Genomic DNA, 26,328 nt, shown 5'->3' with positions numbered 1-26,328 from the left:
GGTCATGATCTCGGGGTCCTGGGATTGAGTTGATAATAAATAAATAAAATCTTTTTTTTTTTTTTTTTTTTTTAAAAGAAATTTAGGGCGCCTGGGTGGCTCAGTGGGTTGAGCCGCTGCCTCCGGCTCAGGTCATGATCTCAGGGTCCTGGGATCGAGTCCCGCATCGGGCTCTCTGCTCTGCAGGGAGCCTGCTTCCTCCTCTCTCTCTCTGCCTGCCTCTCTGCCTACTTGTGATCTCTGTCTGTCAAATAAATACATAAAATCTTTAAAAAAAAAAAAAAGAAATTTAGCATGGAGCTAATGAAAGAATCAATTCTTTGAGGAGGTCAAAGTATTACATACTGATAAAAGTTGTTTGTTTCTTTGTTTTAAAGATTTTATTTATTTATTTGACAGACAGAGATCACAAGCAGGCAGAGAGGCAGGCAGAGAGAGAGAGAGGAGGAAGCAGGCTCTCCGCTGAGCAGAGAGCCTGATGTGGGGCTCGATCCCAGGACCCTGAGATCATGATGAGCCAAAGGCAGAGAGGCTTAACCCACTGAGCCAGCCAGGCACCCCCTGATAAAAGTTTTTTAAAAAACAAGCTGAAAATCCAGTTACAAATAATAGTTTGTTTTTCTAAAGACTAATAGCCAGTGTCGGTGAGGCTATGGTAAAAGCTGCGCTCACACACTGCTGGCGGTATTTTGGATGGCTATCGATCAACATCCATCAACGACTGTGCAAACCCTTTGAGTCCGGCAGCTTTAGTTGTATGACTTTCTCTCTAAAAAAATGCCCACTGGCTCACTAGGATAACAGCTTGAGTAACTAGGCCAGCTGATGAAATGATGATCCATCCACAGCACTAAATAACATAAGGCCATTAAGAGAGAGACATCCATGCTATGTTGTCAATTATTAGGATTGTTTCTCAAAACACAAATCAATGACCCCTCCCATAATTTCCCTCCCAATCTCTTGAACATTCTGGGTACCTTGTACTTATCCACAATTGGCAGCCTGATTGGTCCATCAACTGATCTATTGAAGTTTGGCAAATTATCCAGGTAAGGAATAAATGGTAATCCACTGAGAACATAACAATATCCATTAAAGAGCATCAACATGAGTATCATAATTTTAAGACTGTAATTTTACATGAAAAACACAGCTATAATACATTCTTTCCATCCACATACTCTTCTCATCCAACCCCATTTATTATCTGGTTCCTCCCTTTCACTCCTCAGAAAACAAAAATGTAACAAAACAGTCCCATAGATATAATGAAAAAGCTTCCCCATGAACTGAAAGATTTCGAAAAAAAACTTTATAGCAAATGGCCTATATCTTGAAATAAAGTGACTACATTCTTTTTAAGGAGAGACAGTGAGCAGAGGAAGAGGGCCAGAGGGAGAGAAAATATCTGAAGCAGACCCTAAGCTGAGCAAGCAGCCCGACGGGTCTTCTGACCCTGAAATCATGACCTGAGCTGAAAGCCAGAGTTGGGACACTTAATCGAATGAGTCACCCAAGTGCCCCTGAAATGACTACAACCTATTGCTTAATTCTTACGGACTTTTCCAGCTCTCAAATCAGGGCTCTATAAAAATAATTTCCCCTTTAAAACTACAGTGCGTGAACTGGGAGGCTTACTATTGCCAAGAGAGCAATGGTCCTCAAATTCATTTACGAATTCAGTACAATCCCCATTAAAATCCCAGCTGCCTTTTGGCACAAAGTGACAGGCTGATCCTAATGTCCATACAGAAATTCAAGGGACCCAGAATAGCCAAAATAGTCTTGGGAAAAAAACAACAACAAAATTTAAAGACTCACACTTCCTAATTTGAAAACTTAAAAAGCTATAGTAAGCAAGACTTTACCTAACAACAATAACAAAAAAAGCTTTTAAGATGCTCTTTCAAAATGAAACACACATCTAAACATAAGAACTAATAAGACTTTAATAACCTTAGAAGAAACTAATATGGCTAAGTCTTCATGACTGATATTAGGCGATTTTTTCCTAGGTTTGACACCGAAAGTGCAACCAACAGAACAAAAAATAAACTGGACTTCATCAAAATTAAAACCTGTTGCGCCTCAAAGGATACCATCAAGAAGTGAAAATACAGTAACAAAAAGACAACCCAATTAAAAAATAAGCAAAGGTGATGGTATTTTTAAAGCCACAGTTACTTACATCGTTTTCTGAAATAACTTGAAAAGACAAAGTTTTTCCACAAGAGAAAAGGTTACTTACGTGTACCAAGGACAAAAGTCTGACTGCTCTTTAAGATTTGCTCCCGTCAGTCCTGAGCATGGCATGAAGTGAATGTCCTTTTTGGGATTGAAGCCAACTTTTTTCAAAAATGGCACTAGTTTCTCTTTACATTCTTCGTATCTATAAGTATTTATAAATAACTCAATCATAATATAAAGCAAGTGGACCCTAGGCTCATTATTAAACAACTTCAGGTTTTAGAAAAACCCGAGGGGGCAAAAAAGCACAGGGTAGCAAAACCACCCTTTACTCTGTTCCCACGCCTGCCTGCGAACACTAGTCCGACAGCAAAGCTCACCTCTCGTTGCTCCAATTTACCGTCGGATCATCCATCTTATTAATAAGCACAATCAAGTGCTTCACACCCGCCGTCTTTGCCAACATTGCGTGTTCTCTCGTCTGTCCGCCTTTCTCAAATCCAGTTTCAAACTCTCCTTTCCGAGCAGAGATGACCTATTCCAAGAAATCCACAGTTTATTCCTACGTACTCCGGTATACCCCCTGAGCAGTGAAACAGCTTTCCTTTCAGTTGTCAGAAGCTTTTTGCAAGGAAATACCAGTACATGAGCTATAACCTGCATGCTTTTGAATGTCACAATGTCTAGCTGGCTTCAGATTTCGGTAAATGTTTCTTCTGATCCCCCATCTTCCAAAATCTATGTTGCAGTTCAAACAAGTATGTGATTCAGTGCTGGTACAGTAGCAAAACAAAAACCACCCCGTAAAACAACTGAGGCCTTAAGAAAACAGATCATTTCTTACTCAGTTCTGCACCCATGGCACACACGGTATGTACAAAGTGGACCCAGCCTGGCATTTAGTGGGTTCTAAACTCTGACACAGTGACACAGTCATAGGTAACAGCAATGGTAGAGAAAAGATGAAATACGTTTTCTGAAGGGAATCCAATTACGAAGATTTCTTGAGCAGATGAGTGAGCCGAAAATGAAATTTGTCACTGTGTCTTACAGCACACTCCAACCTCCACTTCAGCTTTGAGAGGATGAACTCAAGCACTGAGCGGGGCTGCTCACAAATGTGCAGGTGAACCGGCAAGGTCGTACTTACCAGCACGGCCAAATCAGCTTGAGAAGCGCCACCTATCATATTGGGGACAAAACTCTTGTGGCCAGGGGCATCCAGAATTGTGAAATGTTTCTTTTCTGTTTCAAAATAGGCACGGCCCACTTCTACTGTTTTACCCTTGTCTCGTTCTTCCTGATTTGTATCTAAGGCCCAAGACAGATACCTGAAATAATTTGAAAATACGGTTAACACTGCTAAAAACGTAAGGTTTTAAGATATTCCTCTACCACTAAAGGCGTAATGACGACATCCAGCCTTGTGTTCGGCATACACTTAAAATCATCAACAGGACAGGGCGCCTGGGTTGGCTCAGTGGGTTAAGCCGCTGCCTTCGGCTCAGGTCATGATCTCGGGGTCCTGGGATCGAGTCCCGCATCGGGCTCTCTGCTCAGTGGGGAGCCTGCTTCCCTCTCTCTCTCTGCCTGCCTCTCTGCCTACTTGTAATCTCTGTCAAATAAATAAATAAAATCTTAAAAAAAAAAAAAAATCATCAACAGGACAGGGGTGCCTGGCTGGTTTAGTCAGTAGGGCACACAACTCTTGATCTTGGGTTGTGAGTTTGAGCCCCACAGAGAGGACTTAAGAATAAAAAAAGTTTTTTTTTTTTTAAATCACAAACAAGACTAGACTGAAATGAAAATCAAGAGAATGAAACTTGTATTACTGTGATTCAAATACCTGGGAACTTTTACAAATACCCAGTCAATTACTGGGTATCCCCTGATTTTTCAAAGTTCATGTGATGCCACTTCCCTTTTACAAAGGCCCTATGTCAGAAAAAATTTGAAAATTAAAAAAAAAATTAAATAAATACCTATATTAGTACCTGTTTTTGCTAATTGAAAGATAACTGAAGAGGTTTTTTGTTTTTTTAAGATTTATCTATTTACTTTATTGAGAGAGAGTGAGCTGGTGAGCAGAGGGAGGGGAAGGGTGAGAGGGAGAGAGAATCTTACGCAGGCTCCCCACTGAGTGCCGAGGCGGATGCAGGGCTCAATCCCCGGACCCTGAGATGATGACATGACCCGAAACTCAGAGTCAGACAGGATAGTGTTCAGCATGTTGAGCGTCTATTCTGCAACAAGCTGTCCCAGAGACAGTGTGGCACCCTGAGCAGTGAGAGTGTCGCCCTCAAGCCCTTCCAGCTTTCCCCGGGAACTACACGCAGCATCTGCATCAAGCTGCTCTGAACTGTGTCTGTGAGCATCTGTGTTATATCCCCATTTATTTTGTGCATCAATTATCAAGATGAGAGCCCTAAAGGTATCAGAAAAGCCTAAGGGAGATTATTCTGTGGGTCTGGGAATACTCAAAAACTTCTCCATGTAAATTAATGACAACTGCTTTTTTGTTTTACGCCATTCTGGTTTACAAAAGGTTTCAAAACAAAGCTTTACTCTTAGATGGGGGAAAACTGTATATATATGCATTTTTTAAGTAAGCTCCAAACCCAGCTTAGAGCCCAAAGCAAGGTGTGAACTCACAACCATGAGAGGAAGACCTGAGTCGGGATCAAGAATCAGATACTCTGGGGTGCCCGGGTGGCTCACTTAGTTAAAAGTCTGCCTTCAGCTCAGGTTATGATCCCAGGCTCCCGGGATTGAGTCCTGCATCTCCTGCATTGGGCTCCCAGCTGAGCTGGAAGCCTCCTTCTCCCTCCCCTCCACCTGCCACTCCCCCTGCTTGTACTTGCACGTGTGCACTCTGCCTCGAATAAGTAACAAAATCTCAACCGACTGAGCCACCCAGGTGCCTCAAACCTGTATAGATTCTTTTTTTTTTTTTTTAATTAATTTATTTCAGAGAGAGAGAGAGCATGAGTGGGAAGAGTAGAGAGGGAACACAAGCAAGGGGAGTGTGAGAGGGAGAAGCAGACTTCCCGCTGAGCAGGGAGCCTGATGCAGGGCTCGATCCCAGGACACTGGGATCATAAACTGAGCTGAAGGCAGATGCTTAATGGCTGAGTCACTCAGGTGCCCCATACCTAAACATATTTTTCAAAAGTGAAAGTCAGTAACCACCATTTGGGAGCAAGGGTTACCTGCTAAAAATTATTTCAGATTTCCTGCCATGTGAAATGCTTTATATAAGTTCAGACCACCTAGAATAGTAGCTGTTAATCTAGATCACCTTATCATGTGTATTACATAGTATGTAATCCATTTTTTTGATATAACATTGACCATGTTTTCCCTTAATACAGAGGAATATGTTTTTTTTTTTTAATTTTTTAAATTTATTTATTTGAGAGAGAGAGCATGAGAGGGGAGAGGGTCAGAGGGAGAAGCAGACTCTCCAATGAGCAGGGAGCCCGACATCCAACTTGATACTGGGACTCCAGGATCATGACCTGAGCCGAAGGCAGCTGCTTAACAAACTGAGCCACCCAGGCACCCCAGAGAGGAATACAATTTAAAAATAGCAATAACAAAACAAAAACCATGAATGTCCCAGTCAAATCTTAACTTTAAAAAGAGATTAGAAAGAAAACTGACCCTTTCTCTCACCTCTCAAAAGCAACCCACTGTCAATAATTCTGTCCATTCTTTTTATTTTTGTGTTTACTTACATCATTAATCATCCTATCTTAAGTAGTATCATTTCACCTGCTTTCTCCTCAAATTCCACTGTAACTTAAGTTCTACTTCTGGCTGTAATAAAGTCTAGAAACGCAATTTTTCAGTGGTTAGGTGATGATCCTATTAAGTGAATGGTTTAGAACTTATCCAACAAGTTCATTACTAGATGTGTGGATGTTCCCGAACGTTCCCTGTGCAAGTTGTGAGGTCACCAGGAGCCGATCTACTCTGTAGTATAGGGGAAAGAAACTTCTCCTCTGTTATGACACCACCTCAGACCTCACGCACTTAGATAACTAAGTAGACAACAACAGCATTAAGCAGGCAGTCCTTCCCTAAAAGTAATTTATAGTGCCGTAAATGTCTACTATACCAAGTTTCTCTGTTCTTCTCTTTAGCTTCTCTTTCATATTTCTCAAGTGTCCTTTTGTCAACCATTCCAGTCAAATACCTGGAAACAAAGAAAAAAGAAGTAAACAGTTACAGATTATTCAGAGAAGTCAAGAAGCCCTTCAGGGGATTTCAACTCCAGAACACAGCTATTTTAAAATAAAGGAACCACTCATGGATGCTGAAATCGAGGAAGGTATCAGAGGGGAAGATACTTACATGGTCTCAAATTCTCTCCTCCCAGATAAAGAGGAAAATAGTAACTTTAGTGCGGAGAATCCTGGCAGACAACACGTTCACCAAGCAATGCTGGCTAAGAGCGCCAGAAGTAGAGAACACACTGAGAACTGACGTGAGGCACCCCTGACAGGACGCTCTGGGACGCGCACAACATGGCCTGTGTGACAGTCCGGCCCGACTGTACCACCTCAATCTAACCGTGAAAAAGCTCAGTCGAACCCACACTGAACAGCACGTCAACAGCGCCCTCCAGACTAATGAGAGCTGTGAGCTGTGGACGAGGAAACTCGATGCAGTGTCGCAAGCCGGAGGGGACTGAGACCGAACGACTGAAATGGAACGGTGAATCCTGGAAGCGAAAACGGACACTCAGAGAGAAACTGGTGGAATTCCAGTGTAAGAGCCACAGATTGGTTAACAGCACTGAAGCAATGTTATCCCAGTTTTGAGGGCTGTACTACGGCTCTTTAATGTGTTAACGCTAGAGGGAAGGCTGAATGAAAGGTATATGGAAACGCTGTACTGGCTTTGTAACCTTTCTGGAAGTCTAAAATTATTTCAGAATAAACTTTTTTTAAATCTTTCTGAAGATTTTATTTGCCAGAGAGAGAAAGAGAGCACAAGCAGGGGGAGCAGCAGCCAGAGTAGGCAGAGGGAGAAGCAGACTCCCTGCCGAGCAGGAAGCCCCATGCGGGGCTCCATCGCAGGACCCTGGGATCATGACCTGTGGCAAAGGCAGACGCTTTACCAACTGAGCCACCTAGGCATCCCAGAATAAACATTTTTTAAAAATTTATTTTAGAGAGAGTGCAGTGCAATTGGGGGTGGGGGGTAGGGACGGCAGAGGGGTTGGGGGATGGGGTGAAGAGAAGCAGACTCCTTGATGAGTGCAGACCCCCACACGGGGCTCAATCTCACGACCCTGAGATCATGACCTGAGCCAGAACCAAGAGTCGGACACTCAACTGACTGACTCCCCCAAGCACCCCAGAATAAAAACTTTTTTAAGGGGCAAATATAAATATATATAAAAGAAGTGTTGTCTAGGTAATTAAATCTTATTAATACATTTCGGAATTTTTTAAAAAAACTATTCAAAATAGTAAGTAAAATAATTCCTTAGAAATACTGAACTGCTTCCCTTGACTCAATCCAAACCAAAGCCATCCTGTTCAAGCTTTCATCTCTGTGGGTTCTCTGCAGAGTCATCTACAGTGCACGTTCTTAACCAGATGAGCACAGAATCCTAGTGAAATGCCCATGAAAATTACAGCCTGTAAGGAAAACATATACATTCTCCTAATATACAAAATCAAATGGGTCCAACACTTCTATTCATAGAGCCTTAGTTAAGGATCCTTACTTAGGGGCGCCTGGGTGGCTCAGTGGGTTAAAGCCTCTGTCTTTAGCTCAGGTCATGATCCCAGGGTCTTAGGATCAAGGAGCCTGCTTCCTCTTCTTCTCTCTCTGCCTGCCTCTCTGCCTACTTGTGACCTCTGTCTGTCAAATAAATTTTAAAAATCTTAAAAAATAAAAATAGAAAAAAAAAAAAGATCCTTACTTAGTAACTTAAAGGTGTGTTGTTGAATTTTCAGAAATAACTGGGAAGATTACCAAGTAAGATTACAAGGAAAGACAATGAAGATATGCCCTCTAGATCCTCTGATGATACAGTTTAAAGAAACAGATCTAATACAGCAGGGATTAAAATTGTAAAACCTTAAAAAAAAAAATCTCTATCTCCAATGTGGGGGACTTGAACTCACAACCCTGAGACCAAGCAAGAGTCTCAAGTTCTACGAAATGAGCTAGCCAGGTGTACTGAAATTATAAGACCTGCTAATTTAAAAAATTTTTCTTCAATGCTAGAATCCACTGCTGAAGATCAACCATGGTGTTTTCATACTCGGACAGCTTCTGTACGTAATAAAAAGTTATGATAACAAATTATCTTAGCATGCTACTAGACTACCAGTCTTTGATTAATCCACCTAGGATTTAAAGAGTTGATGAGGTGCTCCTGCGTGGCTCAGTGGGTTAAAGCCTCTGCCTTTCAGCTCAGGTCATGATCCCGGGGTCCTGGGATCGAGCCCCGCATCGGGCTCTCTGCTCAGCAGGGCGCCTGCTTCCTCCTCTCTCTCTCTCTCTCTCTGCCTGCCTCTCTGCCTACTTGTGATCTCTGTCAAATAAATAAATAAAATCTTTAAAAAATAAAAAATAAAGAGTTGATGAATTAAGGAATAAGGAGGTCCCCCCCCACCACGACCAGATTCATGTGCTGGTTTTCATTATTCCTAAGAAAATTATATTCAAAGCAAATTATGATTTCCTATAACCTGGGGTTCTGTATTAGCTTTTATTTTCCTTTAAGAAATTTTTTTTTTTTTTTTTACAGATTTTATTTATTTATTTGACAGAGAGAGATCACAAGTAGGCAGAGAGGCAGGCAGAGAGAGAGAGAGAGAGAGAGAGGAGGAAGCAGGCTCCCTGCTGAGCAGAGAGCCCGATGTGGGACTCGATCCCAGGACTCCGAGATCATGACCTGAGCCAAAGGCAGCGGCTTAACCCACTGAGCCACCCAGGCGCCCAAGAAATTTTTTTTTTTTTAATTTGACAGAGACACAGTGAGAGAGGGAACAAAAGCATGGGGAGTGGGAGAGGGAGAAACAGGCTTCCCAATGAGCAGAGAGCCCGATGCAGGGATTTGATCCCAGAACTCTGGGATCATGACCTGAGTCACCCAGGCGCCCCTATATTAGCTTTAATTTTTTAAAAATCTAAAATACAGCCTTCGTAAATACACTTAATGTTCCAGAAGAGTCCGACAGCGATAACAAAAAATTTTAGGGAATACCTAAAATCTATCAAAAAATACTAGCAATTATCACACTGCAAAAATTCCTTCTTAACATCACTTTTCCTTACAGGTAAGGTCTTTATAGCATTTTCCAGAGACCTGTTTTATCTCCGTTGTAGGACTGTATGTTTACAATGCCCAAAATTCATTCAATCAAGTTAACTCTATTCTTTAACAAAAAATAGAGACTTACATTATTTGTCCTCCAATGGTTGACTTGCCAGCATCTAAAAGGAACAACAATATCAATAATGTGCAAACTACAGGCATAAAGGAAAAACAAAACAAAACAACCCCCCCCAAGAACCCTGCTTTGTGCACTATTACCAATTAGCACGTATAATTACATAATTTCAGTTGTAAAAGAAGCTGCCAAGACCTCTTGCGCCCAACAATGACTTACACTGATAGAACTACTTTACTGATAAGCAGACTTTTTCAACGAACTGCTCTTTGACCTTCAGCTCAAAGCACAGCAGCAAAAGAATATAAATTACCCAAGGGGAATCTCAGGGGAGAGCAAAAGTAGCCAAAGGGCTGTGAACTACATTTAGGTAGTCTGCCTTTCACTAATATTAGCAAATACAGATGTTCCTTTACAAACTTCAAAGGAGTTCTTGCTACTAAAAAAGTAGTATGGTGTAGCATTATATTCAGGAGAAAGCCGAGACTAAGGGAAGCAAAAAAGGACACATGATTCTGTGTTCCCTTCTCATGATTCTGGGGCTAAGTCAGATGGTCAGACAACATCTGAGCAAATTAAATAGGGTTTTGTTTTGTGCTAAACCGGTTATCTGACAAACATCCAGAAGTCACTCCAAATTATTAATTTTCTTCATCACACAAAATTAAACTAGGTTAGATGAAGCCCATAAAATTAACTGAAGTTCACACAGAACAACAGGCCCGTTTTCTAGGATATTAATTACCAGATGTCATAATATGCTTAGCCGCCATCGGGGGGGTCTACAAACCATTGTGCATCCCATACAAATATACTGAAGCTTATTTTCTTCCAGCTTCCATGCCATTACAAAGTTATTTATTTGTCCAACAAAAGCGCTGGCAATATTTTGTCAGCTAAAAAAACCTAGCGAGTTAAAAAACCGAAACATTTCACATTAATTCTGTTCAGCTCCAATAAACATCTGCAGGTAGCTGTTCGATGTAGCTAATGACAGGTCATTGCTTCATTGCAGAGGAGTGCAACTTACCTACATGTCCGATGAATACCACATTTACATGTTCTTTTTTAGGAGCCCCAGGGGGTGCGACCACAGATTTAGGTTTTGGTATTTCCTCTTCCTCCTCCATCATTTCTTGGGTGCCCTCCTCTGGGGGTCTTCCATCTCCCAAGGAACCACCCCCTAACTCTGCTTCACTTATTTCTTCTTTGTGCTCCCATGATTCTTCCGGGGACATTTCTGTCTCCCCATTTTCTACTGAAATAAGACATTTAACTTAGTATTCTGAAAAAGACTTACAATCTGTACTGTAAAACACAGATGCCTTTAAACAACGAATAGAACTTTGCATATTTAGCTCTATTTCCTAACATCTAGTGAAACATAAGCAGGAAAATCTCTTTCACAAAGAAAAGGATTACAGCTTTCAAGTCAACCCACTGCTGACATCAGAGCTGACTCAGAGACTCTGAGAGACTACTATTTTAACAAAGCTTCATTTCCATAAGGACAAACTGGAAAAGGAGATGTCCCGTTCCTAAGAGCCCAGTGATTCCAGTGTCAGGATGTCCTGACAAAGAAAACGGGAAAGTTTAAGGGCGCCTGGGTGGCTCAGTGGGTTAAGCCGCTGCCTTCGGCTCAGGTCATGATCTCAGGGTCCTGGGATCGAGTCCCACATCGGGCTCTCTGCTCAGCAGGGAGCCTGCTTCCCTCTACCTCTCTCTCTGCCTGCCTCTCTGTCTACTTGTGATCTCTCTCTGTCAAATAAATAAAAATAAAATCTTTAAAAAAAAAAAGAAAACAGGAAAGTTTAAAATCAGAACGTGTGACTTATAATACCTTTGCTTTTCCCTCTCCAAGTCATCTGCTATCAACTTTATCAATGACTTGGGGAATCCGACACCCTTTAGAGTAACAAGGTTGCAAAAAGGAAGGAAATTTTTCACAAAGGACATGGAATAAGCACAAGTCCTTCAACTGCCTTTACTGCTCTTCCACTCAGCTTTCCCATCTGCGGTCACTCGGGGTATCGCTCGGGGTATCACGGCAGTGCTCATGGCCACCCAGTCCTGCTTTCTAAATCCCAACAGCAAAGACTCAAAGTCAGTTTTAAATGCAGGCATTACAATAAACCACGACACTTACATTTGCACCTTACATCCTGTAAGGATATATTACTGTATTAATATGGTCAGAAATTTTCTTACCAACAGGTTCTGAAAGTTCCATGCTAACAGCTGAATTTGAACCTAGACAAGAAATTGAGATATAATATGTATTTACAAAACAATTATCCAGGCTTCACACACTATAGACAACTTAATGTTTTCTCAATTAGACATTCAAAGGGTCGTATCATAGGAAATTACCTTCACACAATAATGATTGTTCCTCCTGAGAAGGTTCCACAGGTGCTGTTTAATAGAAATAAGTTCAATTAAAATTAAGTCCTATACATCCATTTTCATCCATCTTTTAAAATACAGTAAAAATAGAATTTCAGTAATGCAACAAAAACCTCAATAATGCAGACCACAGCAACTAACTCAGGTGTTCAAATCAGAAGTCTCTGTTTAAAAATTCTTTTTAAACATCGATGACTATAGACGATTTTACATTTTCAGTAACTGAAGTGTATTTATAAAGGTATACTTCTTCTCTTAATTTGCTTCATAAAACTTTTCCAAGGCATTATAAAAGTAATCTGCAGCCCAGTGCAGATCAAATTATTAAGTTCTGCTCAACAAATACACATTATGACTTCTCTAAATTCTCTCTTGGTAGCTCTAGCCTAAGAAGGCTATGATTAGCTCTTTTCAGATCCCATAATCACACATTATTACTAAGATCCTTGAATAAATTCAAGGATTATTTTGAATGCCAATTATTTTGAATGCCAACAAAATAAAAAGGACATCCACATGAAGTCCTTGAAATGCAAAGGATCCTTTATGACATGTCAGAAATGATGATTACAATGACCAGTTTTGCCCTGTGTTAGAATTCTAAGCTCAAGCAGCAACCCGGTTTCCACAGAACTATTTTTCCGTGCAAATCTACTTACGACATCCCTGAAGAGAGGAATGAGAAACATATACTGATTAATTTACAAATTTGTAAATTTTTAAAAATATCTGATAAACCTAAATGATATTCCAATATGAAAGTGCCCTTGCTTCAAAAAAAAAAAAAAAAACTTCCAAGATGCAAAAGGTATCAAAGAATCTGAAGTCACCTGAACCCTGCACACCAAATAATAAATAATGAATTCATCAACTGCAAAGCCTGTATTTAAAATCACTGCACGGAAACACCTGTAAGTCTAGACAGTTTCGGGCCCACTCTTCAACAAGGTGGAGTGTTGAAGGAAGTTATTTCCTGTTCCTGAAAGGTAAAGGGCGACCAAATTATTCCAAAAGAAGTGACATGCTGAGTGTCACTTGGAAAGGTCCCTGTAGAGTGGAAAGAGAGAACTAGAGAGGGGGGAAAAACACCACTGGCAGAAAGACCAACATCACCACTACAGGCAAGCACGCCCCACGAACCTGTGACTGGTCCCACCAGAGAGGAGGGGCTGCGTGCCAAGATAACTGAGGCCTCATCTGGCAGGAGGAGGAAGTGAAAGGTCTAAGATGACCCCAGTCTAACATGATTCGAATATAAACAGAAACATAAAAAAAAAAAAAATCATTTGAACAAGGTCTGGGAGGAAACAGGAATTATATTTCAGATGTAACAGAGGTTACCTTTTTTTAGTTTTCCCATTTCAAAGAAAAGTTTATGGGTCGGGGAAGGAAAAATTGCTCAATTTTCAGAGAAAGCCAATCTGTGCTAAGTGAATCAAGTCCATAAGCCTCCCTCGGGCTGGAGGGGGCAGCACAGCGTTCGCGGTAAGGGGCAGGCGCTAAGCTGATGCTGCCTGCTTTAAATGCCGCCTTGCCACTTGGGAGTTGTGAGATGCAGCTCCATCCCTGGACTTCTGGAAACCACTTGCCATCCACCTGACAGGACCGCTGAAACAGCTACATGAGAGAATACATTTGCTTGGTGTCTATTAAGTAACTCCTGGCACCAAGCAGTATTCGACAGTCGAATCTCTCCCCACTAACCTGCGCCGGGATACTCCCAACCCTACCAACCAGCACAACTGACTATCACGACGAACCCACACAGCGCTGGAGGCAAGGGCAAAGTAACTCCAAATGATTTCTAACAAGCCCTGATGTGCTGACTCATTCGGTCCCCTCCAACCACCCTGAAGTCCGGAACTGCAATCACTCTATCTAACATTCGGACAAACCCGACCCAGCTGGGCTTTTCCAACTTAAGACAAGCGCCATCTCGCCTGTCTTCAAACAGCCCCTGCTGAAAAATTACTCGATAAAAGTACACTGAGTCAGAGATGATGTAGTTAGTGTGTCAAGGCAGGAAAAAGATCATGTAGTAAGATACCCCGAACTGCAGCTAAGCTTGACAAAACCCAACAATACACATACCTGACCACCCAGGTCTAGAACCAAGTCTTAGGTTTACAAATACACAATACACACAGAGGACTGTAAGGCACTTCTCAGAATAATGACATCAGCCACGAGACCACCTCCGTGGCTGCAGAATGCACCTTAATGAAAATCGGCTCCCAGCTTTATTTTTCAAAACATCCTGTTGATAATACGTCTGCCTTAATTTTGTAAAGCTCACGGGGACAGAGAGAGTCAAGCACCAAAATCAATTAAGTGCTTAATATATACCTCATGGTATTAAAGGGCCCCAAAATAAAAAGTTGACCATACCTTCCCCAAGGTGGAAAAAAGCTTTCCATGCATCCAGACACAGATCACATTATAAACCTAATGGCAGTGTTATCGACATTCATGAACTGGTATTTCTGCAATTATGAACCAGAAAAATCAGATAGAGTACAATATTCTTTTAAATTTAAACTTCACAATGTAATTGCATCCGGCCTTCTCACATGCACACAAATACACCCACAGGTAACCCTTTCCAGTTCATTCTACTCAGATTTTATTCATAATGCGTATCACATCCTGACTCTACTAGCACCGAGCTCAGGCTTAGAATTCTATTGGGGCCCTAAAGTCATCTGTTCATGGTCAACAAACAGATAGCCATGATTGCTCAAGTCCGGCACAGTTCATATTCCCAGAGAAGGAAAAGTCAGTAAACCTCCCAAGAAATAAGGAGTGACATTATGGTTTCATATTTGCCAATGGTGTTTCCATGTTCAGAAATACACCTTGTCAAGTATTCAAAAAAGGAACAATTCTAATTAAGTGGCAAAGTAATCAGTGCATCAGTGAGTAACCTGCCATATCCCAAATTAAAAGGAAAACTAATCCTCTGGTTCATGATAAAGGAAGATTAATGAACTAGGTATGATACTGGGTATATCACCACAAATTTTATTTATTTATTTATTTATTTTTAAAATAATTTTATTTATTTATTTGACAGAGAGAGAGAGATCACAAGTAGGCAGAGAGGTAGGCAGAAAGAGAGAGAGGGAGGGAAGCAGGCTCCCTGTCGAGCAGAGAGCCCGATACGGGACTGGATCCCAGGACCCTGAGATCATGACCTGAGCCGAAGGCAGCGGCTTAACCCACTGAGCCACCCAGGCGCCCATATCACCACAAATTTTAAATCAAGAAGTAAAAGATGTTACCAGAACACTGTCAGGCAGTATTACTGCCTGTGCTTTAACACCGATGATAATCTGAATCTTAAAACTGTTAGAGAAGATCTGATCCTGGTGAAATAAGCCAGACACAAAGGGTCACATGCTGTACAATTTCACGCATATAAAATGTTCAGAATAGATAAATGACAGAGACAGAAAGCAGGCTGGTGGATGCCGGAAACTGGGAGGAAGGGAAGGGAATGAGAAGTAACTGCTTAATGGGCATGGGTCTCCTTCTGGGCTGGTGAAATTTTAGAACTAGACAGAGGTGGTGACTGCACAACACTGGCTGAATTAGTCACCTTAAAATGGTTAATTGGGGGTGCCTGGGTGGCTCAGTCATTGAGCATCTGCCTTCAGCTCAGGTCGTGATCCGAGAGTCCTGGGATCAAGCCCCGCACCGGGCTCCCTGCTTGGCGGGAGGCCTGCTTCTCTTTCTCCCACTCCCCCTGCTTGTGTTCCCTCTCTGTCCCTCTGTCAAATAAGTAAGTAAAATCTTTAAAATGGTTAATTGTATGTTACATGGATTTCACTGTAATTTTTGTTTTTAAAGATGTATTTATTTGAGGGACGCCTGGGTGGCTCAGTTGGTTGGACGACTGCCTTCGGCTCAGATCATGATCCCGGAGTCCTGGGATCGAGTCCCACATCGGGCTCCCAGCTCCATGGGGAGTCTGCTTCTCCTCGCTCATGCTCTCTCTCACTGTCTCTCTCTCAAATAAATAAATAAAAATCTTTAAAAAAAAAAAAAGATGTATTTATTTGAGAGAGCGAGCAGAAAGAGAGGGAAAGAGAGAGAAGCAGACTCCACACAGAGTGTGCAGCCCAACACCAGGCTCAATCTCATGACCCTGAGATCGTGACCTGAGGGGAAATCAAGAGTCAGACGCTGAACCAACTAAGCCACCCAGGCGACCCATGATTTCACCATAATTTTTATAACAAGTGTATTTTTAAAAGATCTGATCATGGCTTTCAGTCCACAGATCATGAGACTCTGTCCTGTTAGCGAAATGGTATGCTCATTAAAGAAAAAAATAAAAACAATGTCAGTGCTGTCACAGAAGTCACAGTGTGTTACACTGTACAGAAGTGAGGAAGGAGTTTCTGCTGTGATGGACGTGTCCTCTGTGCTGCTGACAGGACAGTCCCAGGCCACATGTGGCTATTAAGCATTTGAAAGGTGGTACCCCAACTGAGGGATGGAATTTTAAATTTGACTTAATTTCAATTAATTAAAGAGCCACAAGTAGAGGCGCCTGGCTGGCTCAGAGGGTTCAAGCCTCTGCCTTCGGCTCAGGTCATGATCTCAGGGTTCTGGGATGGAGCCCCACATCGGGCTCTCTGCTCAGCAGGGAGCCTGTTTCCTCCTCTCTGCCTACTTGTGATTTCTGTCAAATAAATAAAATCTTAAAAAAAAAAAAAAAAAAAAGAGCCCCAAGTGCACAGCTCTGGCCGCTCTCACACAGCCTCCTCCATTGTGCGAACCGGCCACGCCCGCCGCCGCACTTTCGTCACACTCCAGGCCCGCGCACCCTCTGCAGGCTAAGGGTCCCTCCTCAGAACTCCTCTAGGACAGGCCCCTCCCTTCAATTACAGGTGCACACACGCATCTTCGTTCTGGTTCCCCAGGAGATCACAGACTTCCAGAACGACGGCTGTTTTCTGAAATATGGAGACTTTTTTCTCTACTCCTGTAGTCCCCACAGGCTGGCCCAGCACATGTACCACAGAAAAGAAACACACAATTGATTTTACTGAATTTTTTTCAGCTTTCTTTTTGTTTTCGCAGGGTTAGTTCCTCGTGGTCTTATTGGTTCAGCTTTCTTTTCTTTTCTTTTCTTTTTTTTAAAAGATTTTATTTATTTATTTGACAGGTAGAGATCACAAGCAGGCAGAGAGGCAGGCAGAGTGAGAGAAGCAGGCTCCCGCTGAGCAGAGAGCCTGACACAGGGCTCGATCCCAGGACCCTGAGATCATGACCTGAGCTGAAGAAAGAGGCTTAACCCACTGAGCCACCCAGATGCCCCTTGGTTCAGTTTTCTTAGCAGTCCTACGTTTACTACGTTCCTGTCAGGGCTCAAGAGAGTAAATGTGAGAGTAAATGCCATATGCCAACTTTTTAACACGGGGTGAGAGAAACAATATCCAAGAGATGCGCAAGTACAGCGCGGTAAGGAAGGAACCCTTCTCTGGCGCTCACGTGACCACGCAGTCTCACCAAAACTGCACGCTGAGGTGTTTTTCTCCCACAAACAAAATCAGAGAACAGTAAAGGCAGACATCAGAAAGAGCCCACAGAACACGTACAAAGGCCCATGGTTTTGCTCTAATTACCTAACACTCTAAAAATAAAAGGCATGATGTCACAGTAGTGAACACAGCTGTTTTAATGATTTTACGTCATCGTTTCCTAAGATGTACAAAGACGCAATTTCTAAGTATTACTTTAGAGCACTGTCTCCTTCTGAGAATGTTACTCGGCTCCCACTGAGACAGAACACGGAGACAGTGGCATAGCCCACACACTCGGGCTCCTTTTCTGAAAAAAGCATCTCGGCCAAAAAGATCTTTTAATATCAAATCACCAGGAAAGGGCTAGCAGAGTAACCATTACGAGAATAGCTTTGAAATCAGACCTAGATTCTAATCGTAGCTCCTCCGTTCAGTCATGGATGTCACCTTGCTAATTTCCTTAGCTTCTCTGAGCCTTAATTTTCTAATCTGTAAAATGTGTTAACAGTACCTACAGTGTGGTGAAGATTCCACATTAAGCAAGTGGTAACTGCTCAGTACATTTATGATTACAACAAGCAGTTAAAAGTCCCATAGTAATTACAAAAATTTAAGAATGAAATACAAGAAAGGCAAATTCCTGAGTGAGAAGACCCACGCTGTTTGGAGTATTAGCTCTAGGCATACCCTCCTTCCCATTATTTAATAGTGATGTGTGCAGAGACCACTGAACAAGCAGCTGGCAAATGTGGATTCTAGAATTAACCATGGCATTAAAGCTGTAAGTGACCTTAGGCCTTCACTTAGCATCTCTAGGCTTCAGTTTCTTTATCCAAAATGAGCCATTTTATTACTGCTGGGGTCACTCCTAGCCCTCACATTCCAAAACACTACTTACTCAATCACTTACACAACGCTACGTACCAACCTGATCAGGCTTTCTGTAGAGTTAAGTCACAATGGATTCTTCAAACAACCCTACAATATTCATCTATGGTTTATATCCCACCTAAGTCAAAAACAACTTAAGGCCGGGATGCCTGGGTGGCTCAGTTGGTTGGACGACTGCCTTCGGCTCAGGGCGTGATCCTGGAGTCCCGGGATCGAGTCCCACATCGGGCTCCCAGCTCCATGGGGAGTCTGCTTCGCTCTCTGACCTTCTCCTCGCTCATGCTCTCTCTCACTGTCTCTCTCTCTCAAATAAATAAATAAAAAATCTTTAAAAAAAAAAACAACTTAAGGTATACCTAAAATATACCAACCGAAACCATTTCAGGCTGCCCCAATAAGGTACAAAGAGAACAGAAAAACACGTGTATGTGACCAAAATCAACCACCCAAAGGAGATGTAGACAGAACGCTTAGCAGTATGGAACACACTGGAGTTCCGCAGAAATGGTCAATCAGGAAACTGCCCCAAGGACATGCACAAGGACACACTTTTTGTTTGTTTCGAGGGAAGTGAGCTACCATTACCTAATCGGAATGGGGTCTGGAATTTGTGTCCCCACTCTCAGGCCAGGCTAATGACAGATGCTCAGAAAAACCTTACTGAATGTTTCTCTCACCTGGGAACTAGAATTATGCTGGGAATCTTGTTCAACTTGGAGTGGGATCACAATCAAGTTTCCTCAAAACAAAGCCACTTATGAAAAAACCAAACACATCTACAGGCCAGCCATGCTTTGTTAAAATCTACTGAAAACAAGGATTCACACCTTGTATGAATCAACGATTGCAGAACAACGACTGTTCTCAAAACAATCAAGAACCAGGGGTGCCTGGGTGGCTCAATCGGTTAAGTGTCTGCCTTTGGCTCAGGTCATGATCCCAGGGTCCTAGGATCAAGCCCCCCATAAGGCTCCCTGCTTGGCGAGAAGCCTGCTTCTCCCTCTCCCATTCCTCGTTTGTGTTCCCTCCCTTGCTGTGTGTCTCTCTGTCAAATAAACAAATAAAATCTTTAAAAAAAAAAAAAAGAATCTTCAACTTCTTGCTTCCCAAAGATTTTAAGAACTGTGAAGAGAATGATGCAATCCTAAATTAACAGGCCCAACAGATACACCACCAGGACTGCACTAACTCACTGCTGCTCATACAAAAGAGACAACAAGCAATGTGAAAAAGAAAAGCCAGCAATGGTCATGGGGACCCGAGGCACAGCAGGGTGCAGGGGCACAGACAGACGGCAGCTCTACTTGTGCTGGGAGGAACCACTACACTGTCCACCTGAAACTGACACTGTGGGCCAACTGTGCTTCAAGTAACAAAAAGAGAGAACCAATGCTCTACTCCAGCAAATTCCTAGCAAGCTTAGTAAAATAGAGAACGTAAGGGTGGACTGTATATATAATTTAGATCTCAATTTAAAGAAAGTGTTCACAAGGAACACTTAGCAGAAAATAGATGTGTAGTTTTACGATTAGGGTGACAGGACTGAAATGATTTACATAAGGAATCTGTGGGCAATTCCTCCTCTCAGCTTTGAAAACCCTCTACCCCCTCTGTATGGCCCTCTTACCACTTTGGGTCTCCCACAAGAGTAAAATGGGTATTTGATCCATCCCTTTCTATGCTCCTTGAGGGATCACAAACTCTTAGCAGCATCCATTCAAGTGCCCAGCAAAGCATTCTGTGTTCTGAAGGATACATATATATAGTGTGTGTATATATATATACACTATATATATAAGCAAGGCACAGATTCGCATATCAAAACATTCCGCTAATTCTGCTAATTCGCCCCAAAACATTATCAAACTTGTCTTTCATTCCCTTCTTTTCAACCAGAAAGACAATACTATTTTAAACTTTAAGACTTTACTCCCTGAGACACCTGGGGGGCACAGTCGGGTAAGCATCCAACTCTTTGTTTCAGCTCAGGTTGTATCATGTATATGAGATGGAGTCCTACGTGGGGCTCCAGAGTCTGCTTGGAATTCTCTCTTTCTCTCCTTCGTCCCTCCCTCTTGTGTGCACACACTCTTTCTCTAAAAAAAACTAAAAAAAGAAAAAAACAAAAGGTATTTCCTTCCCAGTGAACAAAAGCAGGCAAAACAAGGGTTAAAATCTGTTCTCTACATTTCTCTAACTCGCTTGATAAATTTCAACTGCTGTCTTTTCATGCAGTACCATTCCAGAAAAGGTGAAAAATCAGCAAAGGGCAAAAGAATGCAAAAAGCTATGTACTAGTAACTACATTAAATAAAACCTGCCTGAAACAGGGTTTATTTCCAATCAAAATTTCTAACAGTATGTAAAATCATGAAATAAGAGCTCAAACCTAAGTCTGATAATCAGTAAGTCAAGGCAGGAAAAGAAATAACCAGGAAGAATAGAAGATTAGGTAGGAAAAGAAGTGAAACTCCAGGAACAATACTTTCCCCTGATTTCCTCTGCTTACTCTATTCTTTTTTTTTTTTTTTAAGATTTTATTTATTTATTTGACAGAGATCACAAGTATGCAGAGAGAGAGGGGGAACCAGGCTCCGCGCCGAGCAGAGAGCCTGATGCGGTGCTTGATCCCAGGACCCTGAGATCATGACCTGAGCTGAAGGCAGAGGCTCAACCCACTGAGCCACTCAGGCGCCCCGTGTTTACTCTATTCTTTACTGTCCCATGGAAGTCTGAGAAATCCTTGACAGAACTGTTCTTGCAGGCCTCTGGTTTACAGAAAGAGAAACAAATCTCAAGAGTTTTATCTATTATCTACCTAAACTTACCTCTGAGTTTTCACAGGTATCGTTTAATGTAAATAAAGTCTAAGAGCCCTTCTGGACAAAACCAGTACTTGATTCTGGATCTTCTCTACTCCGGTGGCTCCAAAGAGGTCACCTTTGAGAGATGAGTGATTAACAAGCATTCACCAAATGGTGACAGCAGCAGAACTTTGTGAACACACACTAAAACCATTGCATACTTCTAAAAGGTAAACTGTATGGGACAGGGGCGCCTGGGTGGCTCAGTGGGTTAAAGCCTCTGCCTTTGGTTCAGGTCATGGTCTCAGGGTCCTTGGGATTGAGCCCCGCATCGGGCTCTCTGCTGGGGGGGGTGCGGAGGGGGACTGCTTCCTCCTCTCTCTCTGCCTGCCTCTCTGCTTGTGATCTATCAAATAAATATTAAAAACAAACAAACAAACAAACAAAAACAAAACTGTATCGGATACGCAGGTGGCGCAGTCGGTTAAGCCGCTGCCTTCACCTCAGGTTATGATGCTACGGTCCTAGGGTCCTAGGATCGAGTGCCGCATCAGGCTTCTTGCTCACAGGGGAGCCTGCTTCTCTCTGCCTCTGCCTGCCCCTCTGCCTGCTTGTATGTTCTTGTGTGCTCACGCTCTCTCAGACAAATAAATAAAAATCTTAAAAAAAAAAAAAAAGGTAAATTCTATAGTGAGTTATAGCTCAATCATTAATTTAAAAAAAAAAAAAAAGGAAATCCTGCCCCACAAAAATCCATTCAGCAAAACTCAAACACTACAAAATAAGAACATTTCTCTTCAAAATTCAAGTTTCACAATATAAGGTACAACACCTTGGAGACAGTTCTGAGGGCCTACTGAGGACTGCTGGTGTTAACTGTACTGCTTTCAATGGCACAGTTTTGAGAGATGTTGAGGGTGGGCTGGTGGAAAGAACACCACACTACTATTTTAGAAGCTCCAGCTGTTCCAAAAGTCCAGGTGCTGTGTACGGTCTGAATACGTCTCTTCCATAATCTCTATACTGAAATCCTAATGCCTAATGTGATAAAGTTAGGTGGGGCCTCTGGGAGGTCCTAGGTCATGAGGGTGGAGCCCTCACCAACAGGATTATCTTTCATTAAAAAAAAAAAAAAAAAAAAAAAAAAAGGTCACATAGAGCTCCCCATTTTCTGCCTTGAGATACAGGAAGTCGGCAGTTGGCTATACAGAACAGGGCTCTCACCAGAACATGCTGGGACCCTGATCTTGGGCTTCCAGCTTCCAGAGCTGTGAGCAGTAAATTTCTGTTCTTTAAAAGCCACTCAGTCTAGAGTATTTTGTTACAGCTGCCCAAATAAACCAAGACACCAAGTAACCCCGATCACCACTGCTAAATCTGTTTCTCATTTAACAACAGCAACAACAAAAAGACTGAACTGGGGTATAAAGTGCAACTTCAAGTACATTCGATCGCAGGAAATGTTAGTTCTAGTACAAGTAACCCATGTCTTTTGTTTTCATTCATTTCAGGACCTCTACTTTAAGAAGCATCACGTAGCCAATTTACTTGGATCTGTAGAGAATTACACTTAAATGTGTTCTACTTAATCATTCCTTTGGAAACCTTTATTAAATTTTCAAAGGATTCAAGGTCAACACATGTCCAAGTTCTGACAGGGGACAGCTAAAAACAGCTAAAACGGGCATAACCAGCAGCCCTCCAGTAGGCTGAATGACACCTTGGGAAAAAGCATCTTCCTCCTCTTGTTCAAGGACCACTGAAACTACTTCCCCAAAAAGAGAGAAGAAAGGAATGGAGGGAGGGAAGGAGGAAGGTGGGTAAGTAAAGAATTTTCCAGAGAAATGACAGATACTCATTCTAGACAGACCCATTCTACAAGTCCTTCGTTCTGGTGCTCTACCTCTAAACAAACACCTTCAAGAGCTCTCCTGGTATTTCGTTTCCAAAACACACCCACCACAAATTTCAGCTATGGCTAACAAAAAAAAAAAAAAAAAAAAAAGCCTGCCCTACTGACTATTTCTTCACTATAAAAAAACCTGCAAAAAAAAAAAAAAAAAAACCTGCAAATTTCACGGTTCCCCCTTTATGAATTTCAATCTAAGTGCTACTTCCAACTCTTCCCCGGCTTCTTCCAAGCACAGTTCCCTGCTCTAACCGTGGTATTTTATGGATCTCAATGGGCTGGAACATGCAACTCAACATAACTCTGGACCTCAATTTAGAAAATCTATTCTTTTCTAAATAAACATCCTACAGAGGAGCATTTTTTTTTAACATTAACAGGCATTTTGTAGAAGCACCTGATAAAGTAACACCAAAATAGGTTTCTGATAAAAAAAGAAAACCCTGACACCATGTAAGGAATTTTCTTACCAACAACCACTCCCCCACACACTTTTACAACTCCCACTTCTAGTAGTGTCACAGAGGAAAGGGTTAAGAGGAAAGCTGAAATTGGCAAATTATCAGGAAGAGAAAAGCAGTCCCCCCACCTAAGAGGTAGTGCCTAGCCACTCAACAATTGCCATCATTCCTGACCACTGCTCTAGGGGTGACTGTCCTTTGATAGCTGACGGCTCCATAGGCTGGAAGCGGAGTTCCAGGTTAGACCAAGCGGTGCTGGAGCCTCCGAAGGATGTAGCGGGGAGGGGCAAAAAGAAAATGGCTGGATAAAAGGGATAACGAACTAGCTTAGCTTGGGCAGCCAAACCAGCTTGATCTAAGTGAAACAAAACAAAACAAAACAAAACAAAAAACTGGATTTCCTTATTCAAAAAGAAAACATCAAGTGCCTATACAAATAAAAGAAATACCAGTCAAAAAAAAAAAAACCAAATGCGAACTGTGTATCCACATATACACGGTGAAGTTATTTGTCCAAACTTTTGTTTGCCTCTAGGGAGAAAACCGCAGCAAAAGTTTGATGTTCACCTAAGAAATACCAACTTAGAACTTGAAAGAGAAATCAACAATCCAGTCTCACACACAAGTTGTTGGGAACATCTGGAACCCAGTCCCCAATACCCTGGGTAAATAATAGGAAGGACATTCCACCTTTTCCTTCCTTTCCTCTCTTGGAACGGAGACGGGCAGCTCCTCATAGAAGCACCTGTCTCTGGGAGGTATAAAGTTCTCTCGCTTGACATTCCTACCCATCAGTTCCTGAACGCATGCCGTCACTGAAGCAGAACACAGCACGATTTTTAAAGACTAACTTGAAACCACAGCAAGAATGCCTACCAGCGCTGATGAGAACGGCCCAAGACGGCTACGGAGTCCTAACAAACGCTCAAGTATGGGAACAGACTCGCTCCTGGCCCATCAACAGAAAGAGCGAGTTACACCAGGCGGCCTGAATAAGGGACACGATTTTCACGCAAAGGAAATTCCGAACGTGTCACTAAGGAGAAAGGTCCGAGCCCCCACTTAAGAAAAAGGGTGCAGAGATCAAGGCAGTTCCCTAACCCAGGAACGTTCAGGGGAGTGACCCTAACTTCTTGACACTGGGCGAACTTCACAAGCCCACAAATGCTAAGGGTGAACAAGAGCTTTGTATTGATGGCCAACAGTTTCTGCCGGATCACAAGGCTGCAATGCATCTTGGGATTCCTTCAGGACGGTTCCGTGTCACAGGCATTTAAAACGCAATTACAGCCTCAATAATAGAAACTGCAGCGAGAGGCTCTCCCTCCTCGGCCCAAGGTGAAGGGGCAACTCGCGCATTCGTCCTCACCAACTCCTCGGATCTCTCAACGCCCACCCGACCCCCTCGTGGCTCCATCTGTCCTCACTTCCAGGCCTCGTGGCACTGACCCGCCGCGGCTCCCTCTCTGTCCCATACGGTCCCCACTTCCAGTGGGTGGTTGCGGCCCCCCCCGGGGGGAAGGGCGGCCCCCAGGCCCCGCGGGTGTCCCCCGCACGCCGCTCCCGCCCCGCCGGGCCCTCCGCCGCAGCCGCCCCGCGCAGGCCGCCTCCCCGGCCCCCGGCCGCCCCACCCAGGGCTGCCCGCGTCCGGCGCCGCTGTCAGCGCTCCACGTGCCGCCGGGCCCCGCGGGGCGCGCCGCCCGAGCCCACCGCACCCCACCCCCATCCCCAGGGGGCTACGGGCCCAGGCCGGCTGCTCCCGCCCTCGCAGGCCGGCTTCCTCCCGTGCCCAGAGGCCGCCCCGCGCGTCCCGGCCCTTTACCCGGAGGGCCTCCCGCGCCGCTGCCGGCTCCGTGGTTGGGGGCGGCGGCGCCAGCTGGGGGCGGCGGCTGCTGGGCCGGGCCCCGCAGGAAGGACGGCACGAACTCGGCGGCGTGGACGTTGGGCACGAAGGGCTTGGCGTTGACGTTGAGTTGCCGGCTGAAGGCCGCACTGAGGTGCTCACGCTGGGCCTCGGTCGCCGCCGCAGCCGCCAAGGGGCCGCCGGCGCCGCCACACGGGCCCGGCCCGGGGGCTTCCATGTCCGCCTGGTCCCAACAGTCGGGCGCCGAGTCGCTGCTGCTGCTGCCGCTGCTGCTCCCGCCGCCGCCGCCGCCGCCACCGCCACTGCCCGGATCCATGATCGGGGGGGCCGTGTGTGTGGTGAAGAGAGGGCGGGAAATGGAGGCGGGGGCGACGGGCCGGGCAGGAGCAGGCCGCGCTGACCCGGCGAGGCGGCGAGGTAGAGGGGCCGGGAGCTAGCGATATAATCCCCGGCGTCGTCGCGGCGAAGGCTCCAGTCCCAACTCCGCACTCGCGACGACAACGGCGGCAGCGGCTCAACCCTCCTCGTGTGTGCGAGCGGATCTCCTCCCACCCAACCCCAACCACCTCCGACCGCCTCAGCGCCAACCCCACGCCGGCGCGGATTGACCCCTCCCCGCCACCCGTACCTTCGCCTCGGTAGTTCTTGGCCCTGCCCTTCCCCTTTCCGACTATGAAGCGCAGCAACAGATGGAACTACGAGTTCCGGCGGCAACCGCGCGACCCCGCTGCGGTTTTCCCGGGGGCCGACGGGAGTCGGAGTTCGGAACCCCAGAGCAACCGGAAGCGGCTCCGGCTCCCGGCAGGCAGCGCGAGGAGGAGGAGGAGGAGGTCCAGTCGTCGCTCGGCTGCCCC

General features: G+C 44.0%; 1 protein-coding gene across 2 annotated transcripts in view; it reads right to left on the bottom strand.

Annotated features, from left to right (window-relative positions):
- The window catches only part of LOC122898166 (eukaryotic peptide chain release factor GTP-binding subunit ERF3A), a 39,543-nt gene extending 13,424 nt beyond the window's left edge, over nucleotides 1-26,119 (bottom strand). Inside the window, exons 1-10 of one of the 2 annotated variants that reach the window (XM_044236229.1) lie at nucleotides 26,103-26,119; nucleotides 11,979-12,023; nucleotides 11,817-11,858; nucleotides 10,639-10,866; nucleotides 9,618-9,651; nucleotides 6,311-6,388; nucleotides 3,341-3,521; nucleotides 2,571-2,725; nucleotides 2,252-2,392; nucleotides 981-1,074 (exon numbers count right to left, since the gene is read on the bottom strand). In XM_044236229.1, coding sequence (XP_044092164.1) covers nucleotides 981-1,074; nucleotides 2,252-2,392; nucleotides 2,571-2,725; nucleotides 3,341-3,521; nucleotides 6,311-6,388; nucleotides 9,618-9,651; nucleotides 10,639-10,866; nucleotides 11,817-11,838 — 933 coding nt within the window. In that variant the 5' untranslated portion in view covers nucleotides 11,839-11,858; nucleotides 11,979-12,023; nucleotides 26,103-26,119. Of the gene's footprint in view, nucleotides 1-980; nucleotides 1,075-2,251; nucleotides 2,393-2,570; nucleotides 2,726-3,340; nucleotides 3,522-6,310; nucleotides 6,389-9,617; nucleotides 9,652-10,638; nucleotides 10,867-11,816; nucleotides 11,859-11,978; nucleotides 12,024-25,432; nucleotides 25,854-26,102 lie in introns of those variants that run through there. The other variant, XM_044236228.1, reaches the window with a different exon arrangement.
- Nucleotides 26,120-26,328: the final 209 nt, after the last annotated feature.

This window comes from Neovison vison, unplaced genomic scaffold, assembly GCF_020171115.1.
Source record: "Neovison vison isolate M4711 unplaced genomic scaffold, ASM_NN_V1 Scaffold_144, whole genome shotgun sequence".
Lineage (NCBI taxonomy): Eukaryota > Metazoa > Chordata > Mammalia > Carnivora > Mustelidae > Neogale > Neogale vison.
The sequence above is the reverse complement of the archived record's forward strand: the minus strand, read 5'-3'. Positions and strand labels throughout refer to the sequence as shown.